The 26,455-nt window shown below is 35.3% G+C and overlaps 1 protein-coding gene across 2 annotated transcripts; it reads left to right on the top strand.

Annotated features, from left to right (window-relative positions):
• The first annotated feature begins 1,799 nt into the window (after window positions 1-1,799).
• On the top strand, window positions 1,800-25,062 carry LOC127722185 (N,N'-diacetylchitobiase-like). 2 transcript variants are annotated; one of them, XM_052229078.1, is made up of 11 exons: window positions 1,800-1,931; window positions 6,779-6,928; window positions 14,141-14,154; window positions 15,399-16,097; window positions 16,366-16,808; window positions 18,037-18,647; window positions 18,935-19,004; window positions 20,992-21,166; window positions 21,583-21,823; window positions 23,119-23,262; window positions 24,001-25,062. In XM_052229078.1, the coding sequence occupies exons 2-11, from the start codon at window positions 6,798-6,800 to the stop codon at window positions 24,047-24,049; spliced, it is 2,577 nt and encodes an 858-aa protein (XP_052085038.1). In that variant the 5' UTR covers window positions 1,800-1,931; window positions 6,779-6,797; the 3' UTR covers window positions 24,050-25,062. The 2 variants fall into 2 exon arrangements, with proteins under 2 accessions (XP_052085038.1, XP_052085039.1); XM_052229079.1 differs by having other exon boundaries at window positions 1,820-1,931; window positions 15,402-16,097.
• Window positions 25,063-26,455: the final 1,393 nt, after the last annotated feature.

Raw genomic sequence — 26,455 nt, 5'->3', positions numbered from 1 at the left:
CCGCATAACCACAAAAAACATGTGTGCAATTGTCGTTTCTCTTAGTTGAGAAGAAAGTTCTAATTTCTATACCTCGTGGTTCACTCGGAGTCAAAATGCTTTCGATATCTCTTATACATTAATGGTTATCAGCCCGAACTTCCATAAAAAAGTTATAAATAATAGACATTTTAATAAATATCAGGTAAATATTCTGGAAAGTAATGAAAAGGTAATTTAACCAAAAAGTACTATATGAATAAGAATTAACTAAAAAGGTAAATTCAAGTTATATGTGCTGTTAAAATTGACAAAGAAGTCTCTAAACAAAGGGGCATTCGAAATCTAATTTTATCTAAAACATCATTCTTTTCCTTGACTGTGAGATCACTATACATAAATTATCATCGACTTTTTAAATTGCAATGACCAACACGATGCATTTGAAAAAGGAACGGTTTTGCCTTCCAGAGCGCATACGTTCATCACCTCACGCATTTCAGCAAACAATATGCGACTGACTGTATAACAATAAATGACTGCATGTATCATAAAGATTTACCGTTTGAACTGTCGATTCAGCTTTTGAATAGAATGGTCGAACAAAGTCCTCTCTGACGTATCTGCGTCGAAAACGGATTGGTAGTTTACCACAATAAGTTTTTTGATACAATTATATGCATAACATGTATTAGTAATTATTTCTCTAAATGTCGTAATATAGAAAACACAAAAATTTTAAAAAAGGTAAATACGTGAAAACATGCAATATATACAGAAGCGGATTTAGGGAGGGACCAGCCCCCCCCACTATATATATGATAATTGCATTTACTTTTTACAAGCATCAGTCAACACGTTGGTTAACTAGAGCCCCCCCCCCCCTTTTTTCAAAATTCTGGATCCGCACCTGATTTATATAGAAAGGATATAGCTTTTCTAGTCATGACACAACATTAATACATGCACAAAAAAAGGTAAATACATACAGCGCCTGTATTGCTGTTCTTCTACTTAAAGCCACCATGAGCTCTTCAAAATAGAGCAAATACTCGCCGGTTCTAAACTTAGGACCGATTAAATTTAATTTAGGGGAGTTCTTTGCTTTCTTGTCGATCACAATACAACAGTTACTGTGCATTGTGTAAAAAAAACATTTGCGGGGTATTATCATCATTTATAAACTATATTACCTATTCCTTGAGGGCCACTACAATATTTTTTGGTAGGACTGAGCAGCCGAAACATCCAGTACCCCAACCTTTTCATATATTTCGAATTATAGTAAAACATACCCTATCATATATATTTTACACAACATACATCTGAAATTATCATGTTTATGCTATTTCATGGAGAGAAAAGTATATTTGACAAAGTATTTCCGACTGTTATGTGTATTTAATTGCATCTGTGAAAAATATCGAAATCTGATAAGTTTCAGAACCTTTTGATTTTATCAGCAACCTAATGATATATTTTATCTTTTTATCTCGACCTTTCCATACATTTTTAAGCTCGAAAAAGTGAGCTATTCCAGCGGCTCATCTCTACTGCTACTACAAATTACATTACAAGTTCCCCAATACCCCCTTCCCCCTTTTGGTATATATTGTAACACATAACCTCAGTTTGACTGTATATTCTAGTAATCAACTATACATGTAGTTTTGAAAAGTTTGAATTTTTGCCGTCAAGTCCCATAATTGAACATAACTGAAGTATTTAAGTCAGTAAATGAAAAGCAGCCGTCGACCAAATTTTGTTTGACTGTCTCGATTCTATTTTAACAATCTAAGGGAAACAACCTTTATTGGGTTATAGATAAGTTATACATAAACATGATAAACAAAGTCACCATTTCTACCTGCTGTCCTGCATTGACGTGTCGACATGTTGTGTGATCAATATGTGTATTTCAAATTTCAATAAATTCCTAAGTGCATTAAAAGGTATGTATCATTGCTATTAAATTGTATTTACACTTATAACATATATATAAAAGTTGGTGTGAGCACCACAACTTTACATATGACTTGGTCGAAACTTACATGTAGGTAAACTCAAACTACGAAAATAAAACTATCGAGGCTCAAATGGGGTATTTTTTTATACTTAGAAATGAAAACAAATAAAATTGATATGTCCATGAATGAATTATTCAGATACATGATAACTTTATTTGCCAGTGTGTTTGTTTCGACTCTTAATTAAACGAGACAGGACGCATTTGTAAGTACGTTGTTGATTATACAATCATGTAAGATATATCGATTAATGGGACATACATGTAAATAACATTTCCTTTACATGTGAAAAGTGATAATGTGCTACGAAATCATAGTGTAAGGTTTGTGTATGTGAATGGCGTGCTGTCCATCAAGGACCCTAATTTGAACAATAAATATTCTTATTCATATAGTTATTACGCTCTCAGGGTGGGATGGCACTTCGGTCATTTTTGAGCAGCTGAGAAATCTGGGTATCCACATTTTTCATATATATTGAATATATCAAAAAAATACATAGGCCCTCAAATATACAAGTATTTAATTTTTTTTAGACAAAAATTTATCTGTTGTTATCATGATCGCTCTATTTCTTGTAGAGATAATGTATATAATGCATTTACGACACTGAGTCGGACAGCGGTTTAACTTTTAATCACTTCAGATACTAATGAAATAATCAGCAACTTTGTCATATATTTTACCTTAATTTTGCGACCAATTCATAGCTCGTAATAGTGACCTATTCTAGCGGTACATCCCTACCACTCATTACATAGTGAGCCTCCCCCCCCCCCCCCCGGGGGGTGGGGGGTTACACTATACATTGATATAGTATTTATAATGTTGAAAAGATCTTTGTAAGTTTGTGATGATTTACATGTTACATAGCCAATGTCTGGTCCATTTTTTTAGTTAGTTACAACATGTGTTATATATAATCTATATGTTTACAACATAACGTAGAAGAAATACAAATTTTATACTGATATAAAAATAAGGAGATGCGATATGATTGCCAATGAGACAACTATCAATCCATAGATCAAATGAAGTGGATGTTTTTCAACTATTGTCTATTGATGATGTGCGGTTTTATTAACTTTTGAAAAACTGATATTTACTGAGGCCGACGGCCGAAGTGAATATCAGTGTTTAACAAGTCAATTAAACCACATATTTACCGAAACAAAAGACAGTATTGTTTTATTCCATATTCCGAGAGAAAACAATGTATTTAATGACAAATATTTACCAAAACCAATTGTACATCAAACATTTTACCATAACGTTACATGTAAAAGCGAGTGACGTTTAGCGCGGTGAATATAACTTTTCTCTAGGTGAATATTTTATATAGAATAACTAATCGAAGAATTCAAATAGAGAAAATTATTCCATATTGATAGAACTTTAGTAGGTTTTTCTATATGAATGGGATTTTGAATAAAAAGCATATTCACCTGCGGAAAAAGTATATTCACCGCGCAAAACGTCGCGTGCTTTTACGTGTATAATAACGATACAATGTTTGACGTTTAGTTGTTTTTGGTAAATAACTGTTATTTTACTCATATTTTCTGTCTCGGAACATGGAATAAAACAATTACTGTCTTTTGTTTCGGTAAATATGTGGTTTAATTGACTTTTGAAAAACCTAGTGACATTCACTTCGGCCGTTGGCCTCAGTGAATATCAGTTTTTCAAAAGTCAATAAAACCACACATTTACCTCATCAAAAGACAGTAATTGTAAAATATTCAACGAGTGACCGAACAACACATTAATTCACGAATGCGCGTAGCGCATGAGTTAATTATCAGTGTTGTTCGGTCACGAGTTGAAGATTTTTCGATATTTGAATTCTTTGATTAGTTATTCTTTTTATTACATTGGCAAATGGCTTTTTTTAATGAAATTAATGTAGAAAATGTAAGGAACTATATCTTTTTTCTACGTATTCACAATTTGTTTTGATCCGACGTTATCGACGTCTTGACAACGCCTATTGTTGTATGACGTCACGTCAGAGAGTGAAATAACCACGTTTATTTCACATGTGAAATTATCGGTTTTTATTTGACTGGGAAATCAATGTAATTCAATGCTACCAATGTAATAAGCTGTTTTATTCAAAATCCAATTCATAAAGAGAAACCTACTAAAATAATACCAATATGGAATAAAAGCGATTATAAGTAACCGTACGGCTGTCAACATTGAGAAAAAAAAACATATCGTATAATCGGCTATGAAAGGCCCCAACATGAAAAATATGAAACAATGCAATTGAGAAACTACCGGCCTAATAGCAAAACAATTTACGAAAAAACAAATTTAACAGACATGAACCAACGACAACCACTGAGCTACATGCTCCTGACTTGGGACAGGCACATAGAAAACCTGTTCACGTGATTTGTAAAAAAAAAAATACTCAAGTTTGACTGTGATCCGTTCCATCTATTTTTTCTGACATCCTAACCCAGGTTTTAATTTTGTATAATTAATTCTATATATAAACCGCACATTGGTTTATATATATATGAGGATCATGCATATAAAAAAAAATAGAATTGTGCAGCTAACATTAGTCAAGTTGTCCAGGTCATAAATATATGAACAATCCTTCTATATACACGCATGAAAGGTGCCATTTATTTTTTAAATCTCGAGACGAACAGGACTTGAAATAGAGGAAAACAAAGTTTAGCATTTTCCGGGGTTTTTTTTCATGTGTCCTTATTTCTGTAAATTTTAGTGATTGGTAACGTTTCTATGAATCTCCCATAAACAAACCAACAGTCCATATCTACCTCTCCCCTTTTTCAACCTTCATAGCCCGAATGTAGGTCAATGGAAAGTATAAGCAACAATTAAATATATATTGGTTGTTATATTATGAAGCGAAGGGGAAGTTTGCCGATATTAAAGAATACCACTTTATTCCAAATTAATGATATTTACAATGTCCAATATACATTCATATAGTATGTATCATTGCGATAGAATGACAAGAATACTCATATTTATATCAATAATAATCAATATTTATAAACTTGCATAGTTTTATAGTCAGAACATAACGATATACATGTAGTCCTGCGAATCTTTGATAATGATTTTATAGTCCTACTCAATTCATGCTCAAGTAAAGAAAAACGTCATGTAAGGGCACTAAATACTATAACGAATCGTCTGACGATCTCGTTCGTGTTGATATTTAGGTCAAATTTGTCCTGCTGATTTTTTTCGCTTCAAATGAATTCTCCATATATATCTGGATAAAAATCATAATTCAAGGGCAATAACTACTCCTAAAATGATAATATTTACCATTTTTTTACGTTTTGCAAAAATGGCAAGTGAGAAATGTATGATCATGTGAGCCATTAGTTTCCCTATTTCTTCGACTTGATCATGTTTATACAAGTTACATTCTTTCTCATCTTTATACTATGTATCCCGAATGCCTTCGTCATTTAGCATTAATTTTTGATTTGTTGTTTAGAATAATTACATTACATAGAAATGTCATAAGACTCCGTAATGTTGATTGCCCGATGCATTCAAAAAGTTATAATCACATTACATGTATGTTTCACGAGAATTCGTTAGTTTGATTGGCTAACAACAATCGCGCGTCATTCAAAAATTAACCTTCATATCAAAAATAAATGTTATATTCGTGATGACACGTGCTTCCACAAAAAAAGGTGCACAGGTGAATAAAAGAAAAACTTGATAACCCTTTTTTCATGGTCTTATTAGCATTAAAATGTAATTATAAGAAATGAATGATACTTTTTGTAATTTTATTGGGGTGTAAAAGTGTTGATCGTGCTTCCGCGCTTCATACAAAATGTGCTTCGGTCAACACTTTTACACCCCGATAAAATTACAAAAAGAGGCATTCATTTCTTAAATATTTCATTTCCGTATAAAATGCAATATCTATGCTTGCACTTGCTCTCCGTCACAGTGTTAAAACAATAAATAGAAAGACAAACGGAAAACTTGACTGAACTCGTAATTTCTTGGTTGTAGCATAGTTATTTAACAATTGAATGATTCTTTAATTTTATAATTTTATATGATTGTAAAAGCGTTGAACGTCCGCACTTTTTAAGTTAGCGCGTCATATAAAAATGTGTTCAGTCAAACGTTAAATCACAGTAAAAATTCAGAAAAAAAAATAAATTCAATTCTTCAATAATATATGTACACCACTGCCTTAACTAGTACTGCCATTCATTCGTTGAAAGTACGACGCTTAAAGTAGTAAAAAGCAGTTTTATATTTATTTCGAAAAGAACTCGAACTTAAAGCAGGCTACAAAAGAGAGACGAAAAATACATGTATCAAAGGGATATTCAAACTCATAAATCGAAAACAAACTGACAATATCATGGCAAAATACGAAAAACAACAAAAAGACAAACAACAGCAACCAACGACAACCAATGAATTTCAAACTCCATACATGCACATTCAGGATGTGACGGTGTTTAACATATATTCGGACCAGTGGTGAAACAGTTCGACATAAGAACAGATTTTAAAAAAGGTTGGCAAGAACCGCCCCCCCTTTTTTCACCTCCAGAAAAATAAACAAAAACAAACAAAACAAAACAGAAAATAGGATAACAAAAAATTCAAAAGGGCACATGGCACCAATCATTTATAAGGCTTAACTGTTTATCTAACCTATAGTTCCTTTGGCCCAATTATGCTAAAGTAAACAAGACATCGGCATGTTTAATAGTTTATTATTGATTTTGAATGTATAGGAAATGTGACCATATTTACATGTATGCCATGAGAATGAAGAGGACCATTAACTGGACCAGTATGGGTTTTCTCCGAAAGGTGATGATTTCTATACCTCTGTTAGTAGTGTGTATACTAATCATCAGGACGCAGTATTTTAATATCAGAAGGTAAAGTTTTGTTCTGTTTTTGTTAATCTAGTTGCTGCGTTGATATATTGAAATGGACAACAAACAGCTGTGATCACCCTAACTCTTGTCTGTTGATGTTAACTTGCACACGCACGTGTACTAGCATACACATGGAGAGATGTGGTATGATTGCCAATGAGGCAACCACATATACTAGTATAAACATGGGGAGATGTGGTATGATTGCCAATGAGACAACCACACGTACAAGCATAAACATGGGGAGATGTGGTATGATTGCCAATGAGGCAACCACACGTACAAGCATAAACATGGGGAGATGTGGTATGATTGCCAATGAGACAACCACACGTACTAGCATAAACATGGGGAGATGTGGTATGATTGCCATGAGGCAACCACACGTACAAGCATACACATGGGGAGATGTGGTATGATTGCCATGAGGCAACCACATATACTAGTATAAACATGGGGAGATGTGGTATGATTGCCAATGAGACAACCACACGTACTAGCATAAACATGGGGAGATGTGGTATGATTGCCATGAGGCAACCACACGTACAAGCATAAACATGGGGAGATGTGGTATGATTGCCATGAGGCAACCACATATACTAGTATAAACATGGGGAGATGTGGTATGATTGCCAATGAGACAACCACACGTACTAGCATACACATGGGGAGATGTAGTATGATTGCCAATGAGTCAACCACAGGTAATAGCATACACATGGGGAGATGTGGTATGATTGCCAATGAGACAACCACACGTACAAGCATAAACACGGGGAGATGTGATATGATTGCCAATGAGGCAACCACACGTACAAGCATAAACATGGGGAGATGTGGTATGATTGCCAATGAGACAACCACATGTACTAGCATAAACATGGGGAGATGTGGTATGATTGCCAATGAGACAACCACACGTACAAGCATAAACATGGGGAGATGTGGTATGATTGCCAATAAGAAAACCACACGTACTAGCATAAAAATGGTGGGATGTGGTATGATTGCCAATGAGACAACCACACGTACTGGCATAAACATGGGGAGATGTGGTATGATTGCCAATGAGACAACCACACGTACTAGCATAAACATGGGGATATGTGGTATGATTGCCAATGAGACAACCACACGTACAAGCATAAACACGGGGAGATGTGATATGATTGCCAATGAGGCAACCACACGTACGAGCATAAACATGGGGAGATGTGGTATGATTGCCAATGAGACAACCACACGTACAAGCATACACATATGGAGATGTGGTATGATTGCCATGAGGCAACCACACGTACTAGCATACACATGGGGAGATGTGGTATGATTGCCAATGAGACAACCACACGTACTGGCATAAACATGGGGAGATATGGTATGATTGCCAATGAGTCAACCACACGCACTAGCATACACATGGTGAGATGTGGTATGATTGCCAATGAGACAACCACACGTACTAGCATAAACATGAGGAGATGTGGTATGATTGCCAATGAGACAACCACATATACTAGTATAAACATGGGGAGATGTGGTATGATTGCCAATGAGACAACCACACGTACAAGCATAAACATGGGGAGATGTGGTATGATTGCCAATGAGACAACCACACATACTAGCATGCACAAGGGGAGATGTGGTATGATTGCCAATGAGACAACCACACGTACTAGCATACACATGGGGAGATGTGGTATGATTGCCATGAGGCAACCACACGTACGAGCATAAACATGAGGAGATGTGGTATGATTGCCAATGAGACAACCACACGTACAAGCATAAACATGGGGAGATGTGGTATGATTACCAATAAGACAACCACACGTACTAGCATACAAATTGTGGGATGTGGTATGATTGCCAATGAGACAACCACACGCACTAGCATACACATTGGGAGATGTGGTATGATTGCCAATGAGTCAACCACACGTAATAGCATACACATGGGGAGATGTGGTATGATTGCCAATGAGTCAACCACACGTCATAGCAAAAATATTTGGAGATGTGGTATGATTGCCAATGAGACAACCACACTTACTAGCATACACATGGGGAGATGTGGTATGATTGCCAATGAGTCAACCACACGTTATAGCAAAAACATTGGGAGATGTGTTATGATTGCCAATGAGACAATCACACGTACTAGCATACACATGGGGAGATGTGGTATGATTGCCATGAGGCAACCACACGTACGAGCATAAACATGGGGAGATGTGGTATGATTGCCAATGAGACAACCACACGTACAAGCATAAACATGGGGAGATGTGGAATGATTGCCAATGAGACAACCACACGTACTAGCATAAACATGGGGAGATGTGGTATGATTGCCATGAGGCAACCACACGTACAAGCATAAACATGGGGAGATGTGGTATGATTGCCATGAGGCAACCACATATACTAGTATAAACATGGGGAGATGTGGTATGATTGCCAATGAGACAACCACACGTACTAGCATACACATGGGGAGATGTAGTATGATTGCCAATGAGTCAACCACAGGTAATAGCATACACATGGGGAGATGTGGTATGATTGCCAATGAGACAACCACACGTACAAGCATAAACACGGGGAGATGTGATATGATTGCCAATGAGGCAACCACACGTACAAGCATAAACATGGGGAGATGTGGTATGATTGCCAATGAGACAACCACATGTACTAGCATAAACATGGGGAGATGTGGTATGATTGCCAATGAGACAACCACACGTACAAGCATAAACATGGGGAGATGTGGTATGATTGCCAATAAGAAAACCACACGTACTAGCATAAAAATGGTGGGATGTGGTATGATTGCCAATGAGACAACCACACGTACTGGCATAAACATGGGGAGATGTGGTATGATTGCCAATGAGACAACCACACGTACTAGCATAAACATGGGGATATGTGGTATGATTGCCAATGAGACAACCACACGTACAAGCATAAACACGGGGAGATGTGATATGATTGCCAATGAGGCAACCACACGTACGAGCATAAACATGGGGAGATGTGGTATGATTGCCAATGAGACAACCACACGTACAAGCATACACATATGGAGATGTGGTATGATTGCCATGAGGCAACCACACGTACTAGCATACACATGGGGAGATGTGGTATGATTGCCAATGAGACAACCACACGTACTGGCATAAACATGGGGAGATATGGTATGATTGCCAATGAGTCAACCACACGCACTAGCATACACATGGTGAGATGTGGTATGATTGCCAATGAGACAACCACACGTACTAGCATAAACATGAGGAGATGTGGTATGATTGCCAATGAGACAACCACATATACTAGTATAAACATGGGGAGATGTGGTATGATTGCCAATGAGACAACCACACGTACAAGCATAAACATGGGGAGATGTGGTATGATTGCCAATGAGACAACCACACATACTAGCATGCACAAGGGGAGATGTGGTATGATTGCCAATGAGACAACCACACGTACTAGCATACACATGGGGAGATGTGGTATGATTGCCATGAGGCAACCACACGTACGAGCATAAACATGAGGAGATGTGGTATGATTGCCAATGAGACAACCACACGTACAAGCATAAACATGGGGAGATGTGGTATGATTACCAATAAGACAACCACACGTACTAGCATACAAATTGTGGGATGTGGTATGATTGCCAATGAGACAACCACACGCACTAGCATACACATTGGGAGATGTGGTATGATTGCCAATGAGTCAACCACACGTAATAGCATACACATGGGGAGATGTGGTATGATTGCCAATGAGTCAACCACACGTCATAGCAAAAATATTTGGAGATGTGGTATGATTGCCAATGAGACAACCACACTTACTAGCATACACATGGGGAGATGTGGTATGATTGCCAATGAGTCAACCACACGTTATAGCAAAAACATTGGGAGATGTGTTATGATTGCCAATGAGACAACCACACGTACTAGCATACACATGGGGAGATGTGGTATGATTGCCATGAGGCAACCACACGTACGAGCATAAACATGGGGAGATGTGGTATGATTGCCAATGAGACAACCACACGTACAAGCATAAACATGGGGAGATGTGGAATGATTGCCAATAAGACAACCACACGTACTAGCATACAAATTGTGGGATGTGGTATGATTGCCAATGTGACAACCACACGTACTAGCATAAACATGGGGGAATGTGGTATGATTGCCAATGAGACAACCACACGTACTGGCATAAACATTGGGAGATATGGTATGATAACCAATGAGACAACCACTAGCATACACATGGGGAGATGTGGTATGATTGCCAATGAGACAACCACACGCACTAGCATACACATTGGGAGATGTGGTATGATTGCCAATGAGTCAACCACACGTAATAGCATACACATGGGGAGATGTGGTATGATTGCCAATGAGTTAGCCACACGTAATAGCAAAAACATATGGAGATGTGGTATGATTGCCAATGAGACAACCACACGTACTAGCATACACAATGGGAGTTGTGGTATGATTGCCAATGAGTCAACCACACGTAATAGCAAAAACATTGGGAGATGTGGTATGATTGCCAATGAGACAACCACACGTACTAGCATACACATGGGGAGATGTGGTATGATTGCCAATGAGTCAACCACATGTAATAGCAAAAACATTGGGAGATGTGGTATGATTGCCAATGAGACAACCATACGTACTAGCATACACATGGGGAGATGTGGTATGATTGCCAATGAGTCAACCACACGTAATAGCAAAAACATTGGGAGATGTGGTATGATTGCCAATGAGACAACCACACGTACTAGCATACACATTGGGAGATGTGGTATGATTGCCAATGAGACAACCACACGTACTAGCATAAACATGGGGAGATGTGGTATGATTGCCAATGAGACAACCACACGTACTAGCATACACATGGGGAGATGTAGTATGATTGCCAATGAGTCAACCACAGGTAATAGCAAAAACATTGGGGCGTGGTATGATTGCCAATGAGACAACCACACGTAATAGCAAAAACATTGGGAGATGTGGTATGATTGCCAATGAGACAACCACACGTACTAGCATACACATAGGGAGCTGTTGTATGATTGCCACTGAGACAACCACACGTACTAGCATAAACATGGGGAGATGTGGTATGATTGCCAATGAGACAACCACACGTACTAGCATAAACATTGGGAGATGTGGTATGATTGCCAATGAGACAACCACACATACTAGCATACACAGGGGGAGATGTGGTATGATTGCGAATGAGACAACCACACATACTAGCATAAACATGGGGATATGTGGTATGATTGCCAATGAGACAACCATATCGCATCCACCAGAGTTCAGACGACGTGAATTGAAGCATACATGCAATGCCATACGGCCTTTGTCAATGAGCAAAGCCAATACCGTACATTGTACAGTATAATCAGCTATTCAAGGCCCAACATGGCAAAATGTGAAACAATTCAAACGAAAAAGACAACCGGCCGAATTTATGACTTTACAATAAACGACAAACAATTTTGACAGACAAAAACCAACGACAAACACTGAGTTACAGGCTCCTGACTTGCATAGAAAGCGGCAAGTTAAACATTTTTGTAAGCGCTCATCCATCATTTTGACCTCAGAGAGTGATGTTACAGTACAACATAAAAACAAACTCTAAAAATTAGTTGGAAATGAAGTTCTTTTTTTATTTTTTGTCTTCAATTGTTAAAGATAGCCATAATATTGCGTTATATATGTATTGTTATATTGAGGCACTGGTATTTGGACGTTCGCTTTATGTAAAAAATAAACTCATCGTAAGACGGAGACCAGCAATAAAGTATCTTTCAAATTGCATTTAATTTTGACAGGTTCTTGTTGTGATATAGCACCATAAACACACACACACCATTTCCTTTACTTCTAATTATGCAAAACCGTTAGAATCTATTTAAAAAAATATTGGACTTTCAATTCGATTTCTTCTATGTACCCGTTTGCTGTTTCTTCTTAAGATTGAAAAAGGTTAACTAAGAGGTTGATTGGTCAAAAACTAGTTTTGCCTCTTCTCATATATTTATTTGCTACTTCTAATCAGGAATCTCGTCATATGTTTCGTATAGTAATAGCTAAATGTTTTGTCCTTTGTGGATTTTGTTTTAATGCCTAATGGACGATTTACAATAAGGCCAAATAAATATATCTGTATTTCCTGCTTCCCTACCTACCCTAAATGTTCATGCCTACCCTAACATAATGTATGCAAACTGTTTTATGCATTGATAAATTATTGACACTTTCAATAAGCATTATTTAAGTCCAGAAAGGTTCCATGTATAGTCCCAAGTCAGGAACTTCTAGCCTTTGTTAGTCTTGTGTTTTCTAAATTTTGGTTCATTTGTATGTTTTGGAGTTTGCTGTGGCGTCTATTTCGCTGATCTAGTATACATTATTGTTATGGGCCAGCTGCAGCCCGCCTCTGGGTGCGGGATTTTCTTGCTGCATAGGTGGTCTTAAGTTGTTTTCTGCTCTTTGGTCGGGTTGTTGTCTCGTTTACACATGCCCCCGTTCCATTCTCTATTCTCTATACTATGTAAAATATCTTAAAATATAAAAAATCGTTTTACGTACCTATCTAATACTGTTTTTTTTCTGACAGTAGGCAGGAAACTAAAATATACATTTTTGGTCTAAACTATAATTTAAATTATATGATTTAAGTCTTGACATATTGCAGGGACACATGCCTTTTGTTGAAGTCTCTGATTACCGCACTGTTTTGTTGAAGTCTCTGATTACCGCACTGTTTTGTTGAAGTCTCTGATTACCGCACTGTTTTGTTGAAGTCTCTGATTACCGCACTGTTTTGTTGAAGTCTCTGATTACCGCACTGTTTTGTTGAAGTCTCTGATTACCGCACTGTTTTGTTGAAGTCTCTGATAACCACACTGTTTTGTTGAAGTCTCTGATTACCGCACTGTTTTGTTGAAGTCTCTGATTACCGCACTGTTTTGTTGAAGTCTCTGATTACCACTCTGTTTTGTTGACTTCTCAATGACCTGTGTCCCTGGAAATATCTCTTTGTATTTGCAAAAGTATATGCTATATATTATATACATCATAATATAAATTCATTTTATATATTTTATTATTTTAGCAATGTAATCGATGGTGAGTATAAATAAAAAATTAATAGAAAAATCTTCGACATAGCATTGACTATACATTGTCAAAATATGATTAAAGTTATAGTAATATATTAGTAGCCATGCATCCGGTGTATAATATTAGTAAAGGCCTGTATCAAGCTAAATACATTATCTCCTAAACACAAAAAGAGTTGTCAGTTTTAAAAGTTAGCGTAATTGTACAATATTTTTGAATTAATATTTGAACTCTCTTGTCCGAGATCATTCGGCAGTCTTAGTTGCTTGGAGTCTATAGCTCTTTAAATCAGTAAGAAGTTTGTAGTAGAAAATATTATTAATGATTTATTAAAGTTAGTGTGAGAACAAATTTTTTTTTTTCTTTTTTTATCAAAACATATATATGAAAATAATTGACACAAACGTACATGTACCAGTATTTTTTTTTACGTTGTGTCATTTAGTTTTGGTCGTCTCTTTATAATTCTGTGGCTTCCGAAAGTCGTCTGTATTCTAGGGCTTCTCAAAGTCTAGAATTGGATTTTAAGGCTTATTCTAGAAAACAAACGCATCGTGCCCACTGAAACCTGTCAATACATTTATATGCTATCTACTTGAGTTGCAGAGTTCAGAAATATATGCAGCGACCAAGCATAAACAAAATGAGCGAGTGCGGAGATTTAATTTTAATGAAATTGAGAAATTATGATCTATACGCCAATGAGAAGACATTTACCCCTGCCTCGAGTGATATCCGTCCTCACTTTTACAATGTATTTCAACGGTAATATATACCATTAGTGTTGAAAATGCAAGAATTATATTTATCATATGAAAACATGCGTTCAAAAACGTAATCTGAACATGGACATATGCGTGCATTTTAATTGAATATGTCAGTATATCAACTTTTATTAATATCCACATATTTAAAAGAAAAATTGCATAATCACTACTCTATAGACTTTCTCTCCAAACATTAGTTTTAATGATTCGAGACTTGCGGAACAGTGTAAAATTGGAATATTTAACTGTATAGAGTGGAAGAGTATTTTAAACGATTAATCAAAGGGGATAAGGAAAATATCGAGTGCAATGTTCTGAAGGGATACATGGTGGTACATTATACAAAGTTAAACCAAAGTGTGGTGAATAAAAAATTGTTCAAACTAAGTCAGTTCAGGATTGAAAACATACGGAGTTACAGATATAAAAATATTTGCTTACGTCAATATTAACACAATTTTCTGAGCTATAGTATTTTTTCAGCAGATAACCAAACACCGCAAGAGAAAATAGACTATATTGCTCAATACCTAGATGTCCGATGGACTGTGAAAGAAAATCTACATACGCATGCCAAACATATGTTAGTTTTTAAAAATACTGGTACACATACTATAAAAGATAAATCGTGGAAAATTTACTTTCATCACATTCGGATAGTAGAACCATTACTAGAAATGGTTGACGACAGATATCAACACAATGTTCTTCTGGGACAATCAGGCCTGAGAATTTCGCATGTTTCCGGTCTGTCGTATTACATATTTCCAGATAGTGTATTATTTAAACCATTAAAACCTTCCGAAGAGTTATCGATTCCGATAATGTCATCACATTTCCAACTGTCTAAAACTGACGCATTTCCAAACTGGTATGTAACTGGTCCTAATTCATCCCCACAGATTATCAAAAGTACCGAGGGAGAAGATTTGAAATTTGTTTCCTCTTTTAATCACCCCCATCAGTGGAAGAGAAGTAAAGAAGATAGACATAATCCGTATACTGCGAAGGATCGATACAATATGAGCAAACACAGTTTTGAGGATCTAGGTAAAACAGGGAAAATTATCATACCAACGCCGGAGGAAGTCCATGTGTCGAAAAAGTCGGTTGTATTTGATACTTCCAAATGGATTATATTGAGTTCTGTTGATTTTCCATCCGAAGTCCAGTTTCTAGCTGGTAAGTAAATTATTTTAAACATGTTAAAAAAGACTTCGTTATCATCATGTTGCATTTCATATTGAAGTTCGAAGCAATGGATTTATAGGATTTTTTTGTCTTCATATTAACCTCGGCCGTTGGTCTCTGTAAACATGTTGCATTATTATGTTTATCAATTTTTACAAACCGTATTTTAAGATTTAAATAGAATACAATGTCGTACCTGCCAACGCACCAGCTCTAGGAGAAACTGTTTTGAAATAATATGTTTATAGTATTTCTTTAGATAAACTTGGGATGAAGATAGCACAGAAAACAGATAATGACAAATTCATTCAGTTTACTAAAGGATCGCCAACATTCCATAAAAATATCCGAGAAGATAATGATGAAGCTTACGAATTGCGAGTCGATGCCGAAGCACGGAAAATATCCATCACAGCACCTACAAATCATGGTGCCTTTAATGGTTTGCAATCATTACTTAGCTTGGTTGACGAATCAGTCCATTCCAATGCGAGGTCTTTACAAGATGTACATATAAAGGACAGACCAAGGTTTACATATCGAGGATATATGGTTGACTTGTCTAGAAATTTTCATGGGAAAGAAACAATAAAGGAGTTACTGGATATAATGGCTATATACAAACTAAATAAATTACATCTCCATTTGTCAGACGACGATGGGTGGAGAATACAAATTCCTGAGATACCAGAACTTACAAAAGTGAGTACAATCTTTGTCTTTTTACTTCTATTCTTATTTTATTAGTCTCGATCTGATGAGTTTATCCTTCTCAATCTGATTGTTATGGTTTGTTCTGAAGTTGTGTTATTACACCGTTGTCCTGATTAATTGAAGAGTTGAATCCTCACAAACATGCTTTATTTGTATGCCTATACCAAGGCAGAAGGTTGTAGATCAGTGGTTGTAGTCGATGGCCGTCTGTCATGATTGTGTATCGTTTAGTGTTATAAGTATTTTTATTATTGAACACCGAACAGACAAATATCGCAAACGACCGTGAATGAAGAACCAAGTTATTTTCCTGAATTCCCGTGGCGAAAAAGGATGTGCGGATTGAATATAAATGCGGATTATATTCGACTTTTATGGTTCTCATATACACATGAAGTGACAACACAGTCTTAATAATAACATAATATCGTCTGTGAAAATACTATATCAAATAATAAATAGTAAAAGGAGACTTGCCATGATTATCGATGAGAAAACATCCCACTATTGCTATAGATTTGCAAAAGAAACCCACTATAGCTATAGATTTGTAAAGGAAACCCACTATAGCTATAGATTTGTAAAGGAAACCCACTATAGCTATAGATTTGCAAAAAAAAACCACTATAGCTATAGATTTGCAAAAAAAAACCACTATAGCTATATATTTGTAAAGGAAACCCACCATAGCTATAGATTTGTAAAGGAAACCCGCTATAGCTATAGATTTGTAAAAGAAACCCACTATAGCTATAGATTTGCAAAAGAAACCCACTATAGCTATAGATTTGTAAAGGAAACCCACTATAGCTATAGATTTGCAAAAGAAAAGATGAAAACATCTACAGGTCATCTCATGGCCTACTACGATTAGCAAATAGATATAAGAAGATGTGGTATGAGTGCCAATGAGACAACTCTCCATCTAAGTCGAAATTTATAAAAGTAAACCATTATAGGTCTTCAACACGTTTCCCATTTCATATATGGTAAACTGCAATGCATAAAAGTACAAAGAAAAGGGGAAAATGTGATGCATGAATTCCTAAATATAAGATTATAAGGTACAAATAAACCATGCCTTAAATCTAAATCATTTGAACTCTGGTGGATAGTTTGTCTCATTGACAACCATACCACATCTCATTCGTTTTGCACGTACTTATAATTTTTTTATCAAACATTTTTTTTGATTTTATTTATTTCTATGTTATAGCTTGGTTCAAACAGATGTCACGACGAGAATGAAACTATATGTCTGATGCCTTCACTGGGTTCTGGACCTCACAAAACCAGTCTTGGTTCTGGCTATTATACTGTCAAAGATTATCAAGAAATCCTAGAATATGCCAATCGACGCCATATTCAAATTATACCGGAAATTGATATGCCGAGTCACATGCGCGCAGCACTAAAATCGATTACACTGCGTCAACAAAATCACAAAGAAGAAGGAGACTTGTATAAAATGACAGACAAAGAAGATGGCAATAATTATCGCACTGCTCAGGGATTCAACGACAACTCTGCTAACCCATGTCGTCAAGGTCTGTATAACTTCATTGATGTAGTGCTGAGAACACTCGTATCCATACACAAGGATATACAACCTTTGACCTTGTTTCACTTTGGAGGAGACGAGGTACCAGCACGTGCCATGCATGACATGAAATGTTCTGTAAATCGAAATGATATAAAGCAATACTTCATCGAGCGAATTGTTGGTAATACCAAATTTAAAGAGTTGTCGTATGCTGCTTGGGAGGACGGACTTTTGAATAAAGATAAATCACCACATTCTTTGGAAAGTTTGGGTGTGAAAGCAAGGTATATATATGTACATAAATTACAGTGAGTCTTACTTTTATAATCATGTTATAAAGTCTCAGTTCTAAATTTTTTATCTAGTTTTTTGTGTACATCTTGAAAATTAGCTGCTGTCAAGACAACATTATTACCATTTGAATTATTTCGGCAATACTCACCTGGTGTTAAAAACATGACAATTAGTATGTCTGTGTTATATCCTGTTTTATTTAATTGTCAGCGCTTTTGCATTCATAGTATTATACATACAGATTATACAGACGCTCACAGCTTATCTTTTCTTTCAGAGACTTGTATGCCTTTGTATGGACAGAAACGAATAAAGCCTTGTTTAAAGTAGCAAATGCAGGATACAAGGTGAGCAGTCGTCATTTACATTTTTGTCGAGCCTTCGACTTTTGTCGAAAAAGCGAGACGTAGCGATCCTACATTCCGTCGTCGTCGGCGTCGTCGTCGTCGTCGTTGGCGGCGGCGTCCACAAATATTCACTCTATGGTTAAAGTTTTTGAAATATTAATAACTTTCTTAAACTATCCTGGATTTCTACCAAACTTGGAAAGAAGCTTGTTTATGATCATAAGATAGTATCCAGAAGTAAATTTTGTAAAAAAAAAAAATCCATTTTTTTCCGTAATTTACCTCTAAATGGACTTAGTTTTTCTGCCAGGAAACATTACATTCACTCTGTGGTTAAAGTTTTTTAAATTTTGATAACTTTTTTAAACTATCCTGGATTTCTACCAAACTAGGACAGAAGCTTGTTTATGATCATAAGATAGTATCCAGAAGTAAATTTTGTAAAAAAAAAATTCCATTTTTTCCGTATTTTACTTATAAATGGATTTAGTTTTTCTGCCAGGAAACATTACATTCACTCTGTGGTTAAAGTTTTTAAAATTTTAATAACTTTCAGAAACTATCCTGGATTTCTACCAAACTAGGACATAAGCTTGTTTATGATCATAAGATAGTATCCAGAAGTAAATTTTGTAAAAAAAAAATTCCATTTTTTCCGTATTTTACTTATAAATGGATTTAGTTTTTCTGCCAGGAAACATTACATTCACTCTGTGGTTAAAGTTTTTAAAATTTTAATAAATTTCAGAAACTATCCTGGATTTCTACCAAACTAGGACATAAGCTTGTTTATGATCATAAGATAGTATCCAGAAGTAAATTTTGTATTAAAAAAAATCCATTTTTTCCGTATTTTACTTATAAATGGACTTAGTTTTTCTGCCACATGTGCCAGGACAAATTACATTCACTCTGTGGTTAAAGTTTTTAAAATTTCAATAACTTACTTAAACTATCCTGGATTTGTACCAAACTTGGACAGAAGCTTGTTTATGATCAAAAGCTAGTATCTAGAAGGAAATTTTGTTCCTGTTTTTCTGTATTTTACTTATAAATGGACTTAATTTTTCTTCCAGTTAACATTACATACAGTCTGCAGTTAAAGTTTTTAAAACATTTATTAGATTCATAAACTATCCTGGATTTTTACTAAACTTGGACAGAAGCTTCTTACAATCAAAAGATAGTATCGAGAGGAATATTTTTTATTTTTTTTTTCCTCGTTTTTGTTGAGCCTGCGATTAACAGCAAAAATAGGCGAGACACTGGGTTCTGCGGAACCCTTACGAATATTTTCTTAAGCTTACTACATGTCAAATTATCTAATAAGTGATTTCAACGGAAGGTTGACCTTCAAATGTTGACCTAAGGAAAAGAACACAACTCTTAAAAATCACTGGTACGTTTTTGTTAACCATATTCATTATTTTGAAAGCTTTTTATTAACACCGAATATTTCAAATCTGTTTCTATGAGCGCATAAACGAGAATTAATGAAACTGACTATTACAAACGCATTACTGAATTAAAGAGTTGTCTCCCTTTATCATACCTACAGACTGAAGTATGCAAAAACATTTTCTATTTAAAGTTGCATACATATAGAGAATAAAAAAGACTTATAATAAAAAAATCTACAAAGTTTGTACTGACGTCATCTTTGGCTGCAGAAACAAAGAAAGTTCCGCATCCGAGTGCGGAATTTTCTCGCTGAGTTAAAGACCCATTAGTGGCCTTGGGCTGTTTGCTGCTCTTTGGTCGGGTTGTTGTCTCTTTGACACATTCCCCATTTCTATTCTCAATTTTATCAAATGGTGAAAACTTGTTTGACAATTATAGGAATAATGGTTTCCAGACGTGTAAGGAATAACCCAAGATTCTACTTGTTCTTAGTAGTTAGTACGGATAGTTTTATATTTTAAAGTTTTTTCTTAAAAGATTACAATTAAGAGATGGTTATAAATATGGACGAATTGTTTTATTTCAGGTGGTGAATTGCCGAGGAGCCTTTCTATATTTTGATCATCCTTATGAACCAGATCCAGAGGAAAGGGGTTTATACTGGGCTACTAGATATATCAATACTAAAATGGTATTTGGGTTTGATCCATTTAAAGGCAAAAAAGGTTATGGTTCCCTGGACAAACCAGAAAATATTGTAGGTAAGTGGTTGGTATTCATTGAATTGAAGTATTTATAAGAATAAAATCATATGTAATTTATTTTGGCACTCATACCACATCTTCTTATATCTATATAAAGCATATAGATTGGAAAACGCTGAAGGGGCTATTTCTTTCACAGAACAAGTAGCATATTTAAATGTATTTTGATGGTCCCATAAAGAGTTTGAACAGCTCAGTGTTTGCTCCACTGGTCAAAGAAATGGTCAGAGATGCAATTGCAAGTTTTATTTTTCCACAAACAACGGTCTTATACTTGCATGTGAGTTTGTTATTGTTTGCATTACCTTTTGGTGTGTATCAGTCACGTTACTATTAGATATCTCTCAAAAAAGGATATGAATACTTTAGATGAATAATGCATGTTCAGCTATCTCTATTTTTGTTCATATCAGGCATGCAAGCTCAGCTGTGGACTGAATTAATCAGAACAAAAGAACAATTTGACTACATGACATACCCACGTCTACAAGCAATGGCTGAGCGGGCATGGCATAGGGAAGAATGGGAAACAACAGGGGATAAGACAGAGTTTGAACGTGATTGGATAAAGTTTGCCAACAGTCTTTCCTATAGGGAACTCCCCAAATTGGACAGAATGCACGTGAAGTATCGTGTACCCCCTCCAGGTGCAATGTAAGTGTGATGAAAAGAAGAAAACAGGTTAACTTGAATGAGCAGCAACCAAAACATACAAAAAAGAAGGATAAACTGAAAACGCTTGTTATTTTAATTTTCCTTAGCAGTGACACACTGAACACACGTGTTGTTTCGTTTGACCTTTCTCTAACAGTAAAACACTGAACACTCGTATTGTTTTGTTTAAGATTTATTCACATCCGATAAGGAATGATTGGAGACTAATTGCCGGAATGCAGGGTTGGGTAAGGAACCGATTAGTTACGAAAGTAACAATAATATTTGGGTCTACGGTTACATTGCGTTATTGTTACATTAACGCACTGCAATGTAAAATAGGAATAGTAATAAATATGTATTAAAATAAAAGTTGAAAACTTTTATTTGATATTTACAATATTGCATACAATATTTTGATTTTTTATTTACAATGACAGTTTCTACAAATCCAGTATGTTGTTTTTGGAGCATGTTTTAGTCCGACGCATTTTCGGTGAAACCACTCTAAGCAGCTATCACAAACCAGTGAAACGGCAATGTGCACGCTCTATATTGCATACCGTACAATTCCATTCTGCATTTTCCCTTCATGAAGTTTAAGAAACTTTCAATGTCTGAATGCCATATATGCTTCAGGTGAAAAATATTTTGTTACTCTTGCGATGTTTACATTTTCGTCCAATATTTTTTTTGGAAGCATGTTAGGTTGTTTAAATACAAGTCAATTGTGAAAGCAATTAATGTTGACATTTGCCGACAGATTGAAATTGGTGGAAACAGTGTTTTCATTTTCAGAGTCCAGATATTTTGTGATCTTATCAGTCGTGACAGTACATGCTCTATTGAATAGTTCATTAAGTATTCATCAATAGTGATATTGAACTAAACTGTAGTAGTCATGATTTTTAACAACACCAAAACAATCAATACTTATTCGCTGAATAATATTATTATTATTAATATTATCTAGTACATATCGAAGAATTAAGCAACATAACTATAGATTGTTTAAGTTTAATAAATCTATCATACATTGCAGTCTTTAATGTAACAATAACGCAATGTAACCGTAGACCCAAATATTATTGTTACATTCGTAATTAATCGGTTCTTTACCCAACCCTGCATTCCGACAATTAGTCTCCAATGTAACAGTAATTTTTATTTTATTGTTACATTTCCATGTAACCGTAGCCAGTGCCTAACAATATTGATAATTGGTTTGTGATCTGTAAAGTGTAAATCAATTATTTCATTTAAAGCTTATTTATGCTGTGATACATGTACTTTAGAATCAAAGACGGAATCTTGCATGTTGCATCTGTGTTCCCAGGACTTCCAATAGAATATAGTGTGAATACAGGTAGTCAGCCTCTAGTCTGGTCCAGGGTAAAAGGAGGAGAACGAATAACAGAAACAATTATTTTACGAACGTTGTAAGTATCTTCAGTTTGAAAATCTTCGTAAGCGATACATTGTACCTTAATTCGAAGACCGACAGACAGCAGGTGACCACAATAATTTAACAAAAAGATACATAACAGTTAAGAAAGCGTACGATCTAATCAAGGTGAAATGAAAGAAAAATAAACCATATGGGGTATCCCTCCACAATATCTGTACGTGCACAGCAAAAGACACAAAGAGTTAAGGAACCGCCTTTTTATTGCTGTTTTTCATCCCACAGTAAGGTCTTCAACACGGAGCCAAACAAATCTCACCTCACTGCAAGTTAAAGACGGTCCCTAGTACCGGTTTGAGCATGTATTCTTTAATTTCTTGTAGGACTGCTGTTTAGAATTCCTTTTTGTAGGAAAATGAAATTTTTGTTCCTTAAAAACGGACATTTTTTCTAGTGCGTCAAATAAAAAAGCAGACATTTTTAGATTACACGGTCTTTCTAGGCTGCTGAAATTTGCAGGGTGTCCACCTACATATTTAATTATTATTATATCCTAGCCTTTGACATAAAATTCATTTAAAACCCTTATTGGTTTATGACACCTTCTTTAGGCCTGTGTATTGTCAAATTTTCAAAGTGTAGTACTATCAAACCAGCAAAGATACTACATAAAGGAGATTTTATACATATACCAAAGGGAAGCGTTGTTCACAGCTATGTTCAATGCGTTTTCAGAAAAACTGTTTAATGTCAGTCATTTTACTTTACTTAGATCAGCAGATGGAAAACGTCACAGCAGAGAGGTCTACGTTCATCCATAAGTTCTGGAGAATCATAGAAGCGTACGTAACACTCATATAAGAAGGACCAGAAAAATATAGATTCTGGACATAGAAAGATGGGTATACAGAGAGCATTTTCAAGGAAAATGCTACTCAGATTAATTATGTCTTAAATGCAAAATGCTTTCAGGTGCTAACAAACTTTAAATATTGCCTTATGTACATTATCATCATCATCATCATCATCATCATCATCATCATCATCATCTATCTGAATATGAAATATTATAATGGTGCTTTTACATTCCTACAAATAATAGCAAGGGTAATTTCCTTCTTTCTAGTACACATTGCTTTAATGGAGACTCGTATCTAGATTTGACTAGTATGTTATGCATATTATGGACAAGTTACTGTTCTGTCTGATTGTTATGGTCATGTGCAAATGTATGTTATATATTTATGTGATGTCTTCAAAATATAATGTGATATAATTTTAAGGATCCTTTAGCTACTTTCTTTTTTTTTTGACATGAAGCAATACAGTTCTTCCGTAAGTTGGCATTTTCTAGTCATTTATAACCGATATTTAAAATAACTCCATTGTATGTTGCATGTCTTAGCCTTATGTACCATTCGGGATGAAGAGGATAAGTAAGTAAATAATGTTGCATGTCTAAATTTTCATTTTACTGTTGTTTATATGTGTACAATGTATGAGGGTATGCCAGGGTGATTGTTGATTAAGCCAATTTTGCACAATGTTTATGTATGTGCACATTGAAGAATAAACAAAGTTGATTAATTGAAACGGTATCTGTGAAAATATAATTGAACGATTTTAGCTGTTTTGATTGAGAAACTATTGTTTTGAACTATTCTTCCTTATTTTACTGTCTTCCATAAAAATGTATTGTAAGATGAACAATTTGTGGCTTTAGATTGTTGCTAAAATTTTTAATTGAATTGTTAAATTAAATGTACTTATATGCATTCCAATATATTGTGCTATAAACAAAATAAACAAAATGTGTATGTGGAAAACATATAAAGCTTAGTTTTTTTGTTTACTTTACCGTCAATTTTCCTTTCTTTTGACCATGTTGTTTGTCTGGCATTGTTTACTTTGCCGTCAATTTTCCTTTCTTTTGACCATGTGGTTTGTCTGACATTGTTTACTCTGTCGTCATTTTTCCTTTCTTTTGATCATGTTGTTTATCTGACATTGTTTACTTTGTCGTCATTTTTCCTTTCTTTTGACAATGTTGTTTGTCTGGCATTGTTTACTCTGTCGTCATTTTTCCTTTCTTTTGACCATGTGGTTTGTCTGACATTGTTTACTCTGTCGTCATTTTTCCTTTCTTTTGATCATGTTGTTTATCTGACATTGTTTACTTTGTCGTCATTTTTCCTTTCTTTTGACCATGTGGTTTATCTGACATTGTTTACTTTGCCGTCAATTTTCCTTTCTTTTGATCATGTTGTTTATCTGACATTGTTTACTTTGCCGTCAATTTTCCTTTCTTTTGACCATGTGGTTTGTCTGACATTGTTTACTCTGTCGTCATTTTTCCTTTCTTTTGACCATGTTGTTTGTCTAACATTGTTTACTCATGGTAACCACAATGTTTGACTTCGGTGTAGAAATATGTTCATCAGTGGACTTTCCTATATATATTCAAGTAGTAAAACCCATGGCGTCAACTAGACGTTAAATCGATTACGTCTAGGTTAGTCTATGAAAAGGTATATACTATGAAATTTAGAGCGAGGGGCTTGCCCCGAGCTCTTAATTTCATAGTATATATATCTTTTCATAGACTATCCAATTTAGCACATATTTACAACTCGAGTAATCTTTAAATTGGTCTATTGATAGTTTATTTTGGCTGACTACTTGTATCACAGGTGTTTGTAAAACGGAGCTTATTAACGAAGTTTTGTAAAACTACTCACTAGTATCATTGTAAAATATGTGATTTCAAAAGGCCCTTGACTCCAGAATGAAAAGATGGTAGCTGCTGGTGTAAGTATGTATATTGATATACAGCGGTGTTTTACTTAATATAAAAAAGATGTGGTATGATTGCCAATGAGACAACTCTCCACAAGAGACCAAATGACACAGAAATTAACAACTATAGGTCACCGTACGGCCTTCAACAATGAGCAAAGCCCATACCGCACAGCCAACGTCAGCTATAAAAGGCCCTGAAATGACAATATAAAACAATTCAAACGAGAAAACTAACGGCCTAATTTATGTACAAACTAGATGTGTCGAAACGACACGAATGGCCCCGTCTCAGTTTTAAAATCTGCAATTTCAACAACACATGTGGACACAAACATGCATGGATAGTATCCAGCTCTCAAGACCAATACTAGTTTGATGAAAAATTTCCTTGATCAATTAGTTATTAAATTTCAAACGAAATGAAACTT

The sequence above is a fragment of the Mytilus californianus genome, unplaced genomic scaffold (genome assembly GCF_021869535.1).
Source record: "Mytilus californianus isolate M0D057914Y unplaced genomic scaffold, xbMytCali1.0.p SCAF_12, whole genome shotgun sequence".
Classification (NCBI taxonomy): domain Eukaryota; kingdom Metazoa; phylum Mollusca; class Bivalvia; order Mytilida; family Mytilidae; genus Mytilus; species Mytilus californianus.
Note: the sequence above shows the minus strand (reverse complement) of the source record. Positions and strands in the feature narration are given on the sequence as shown.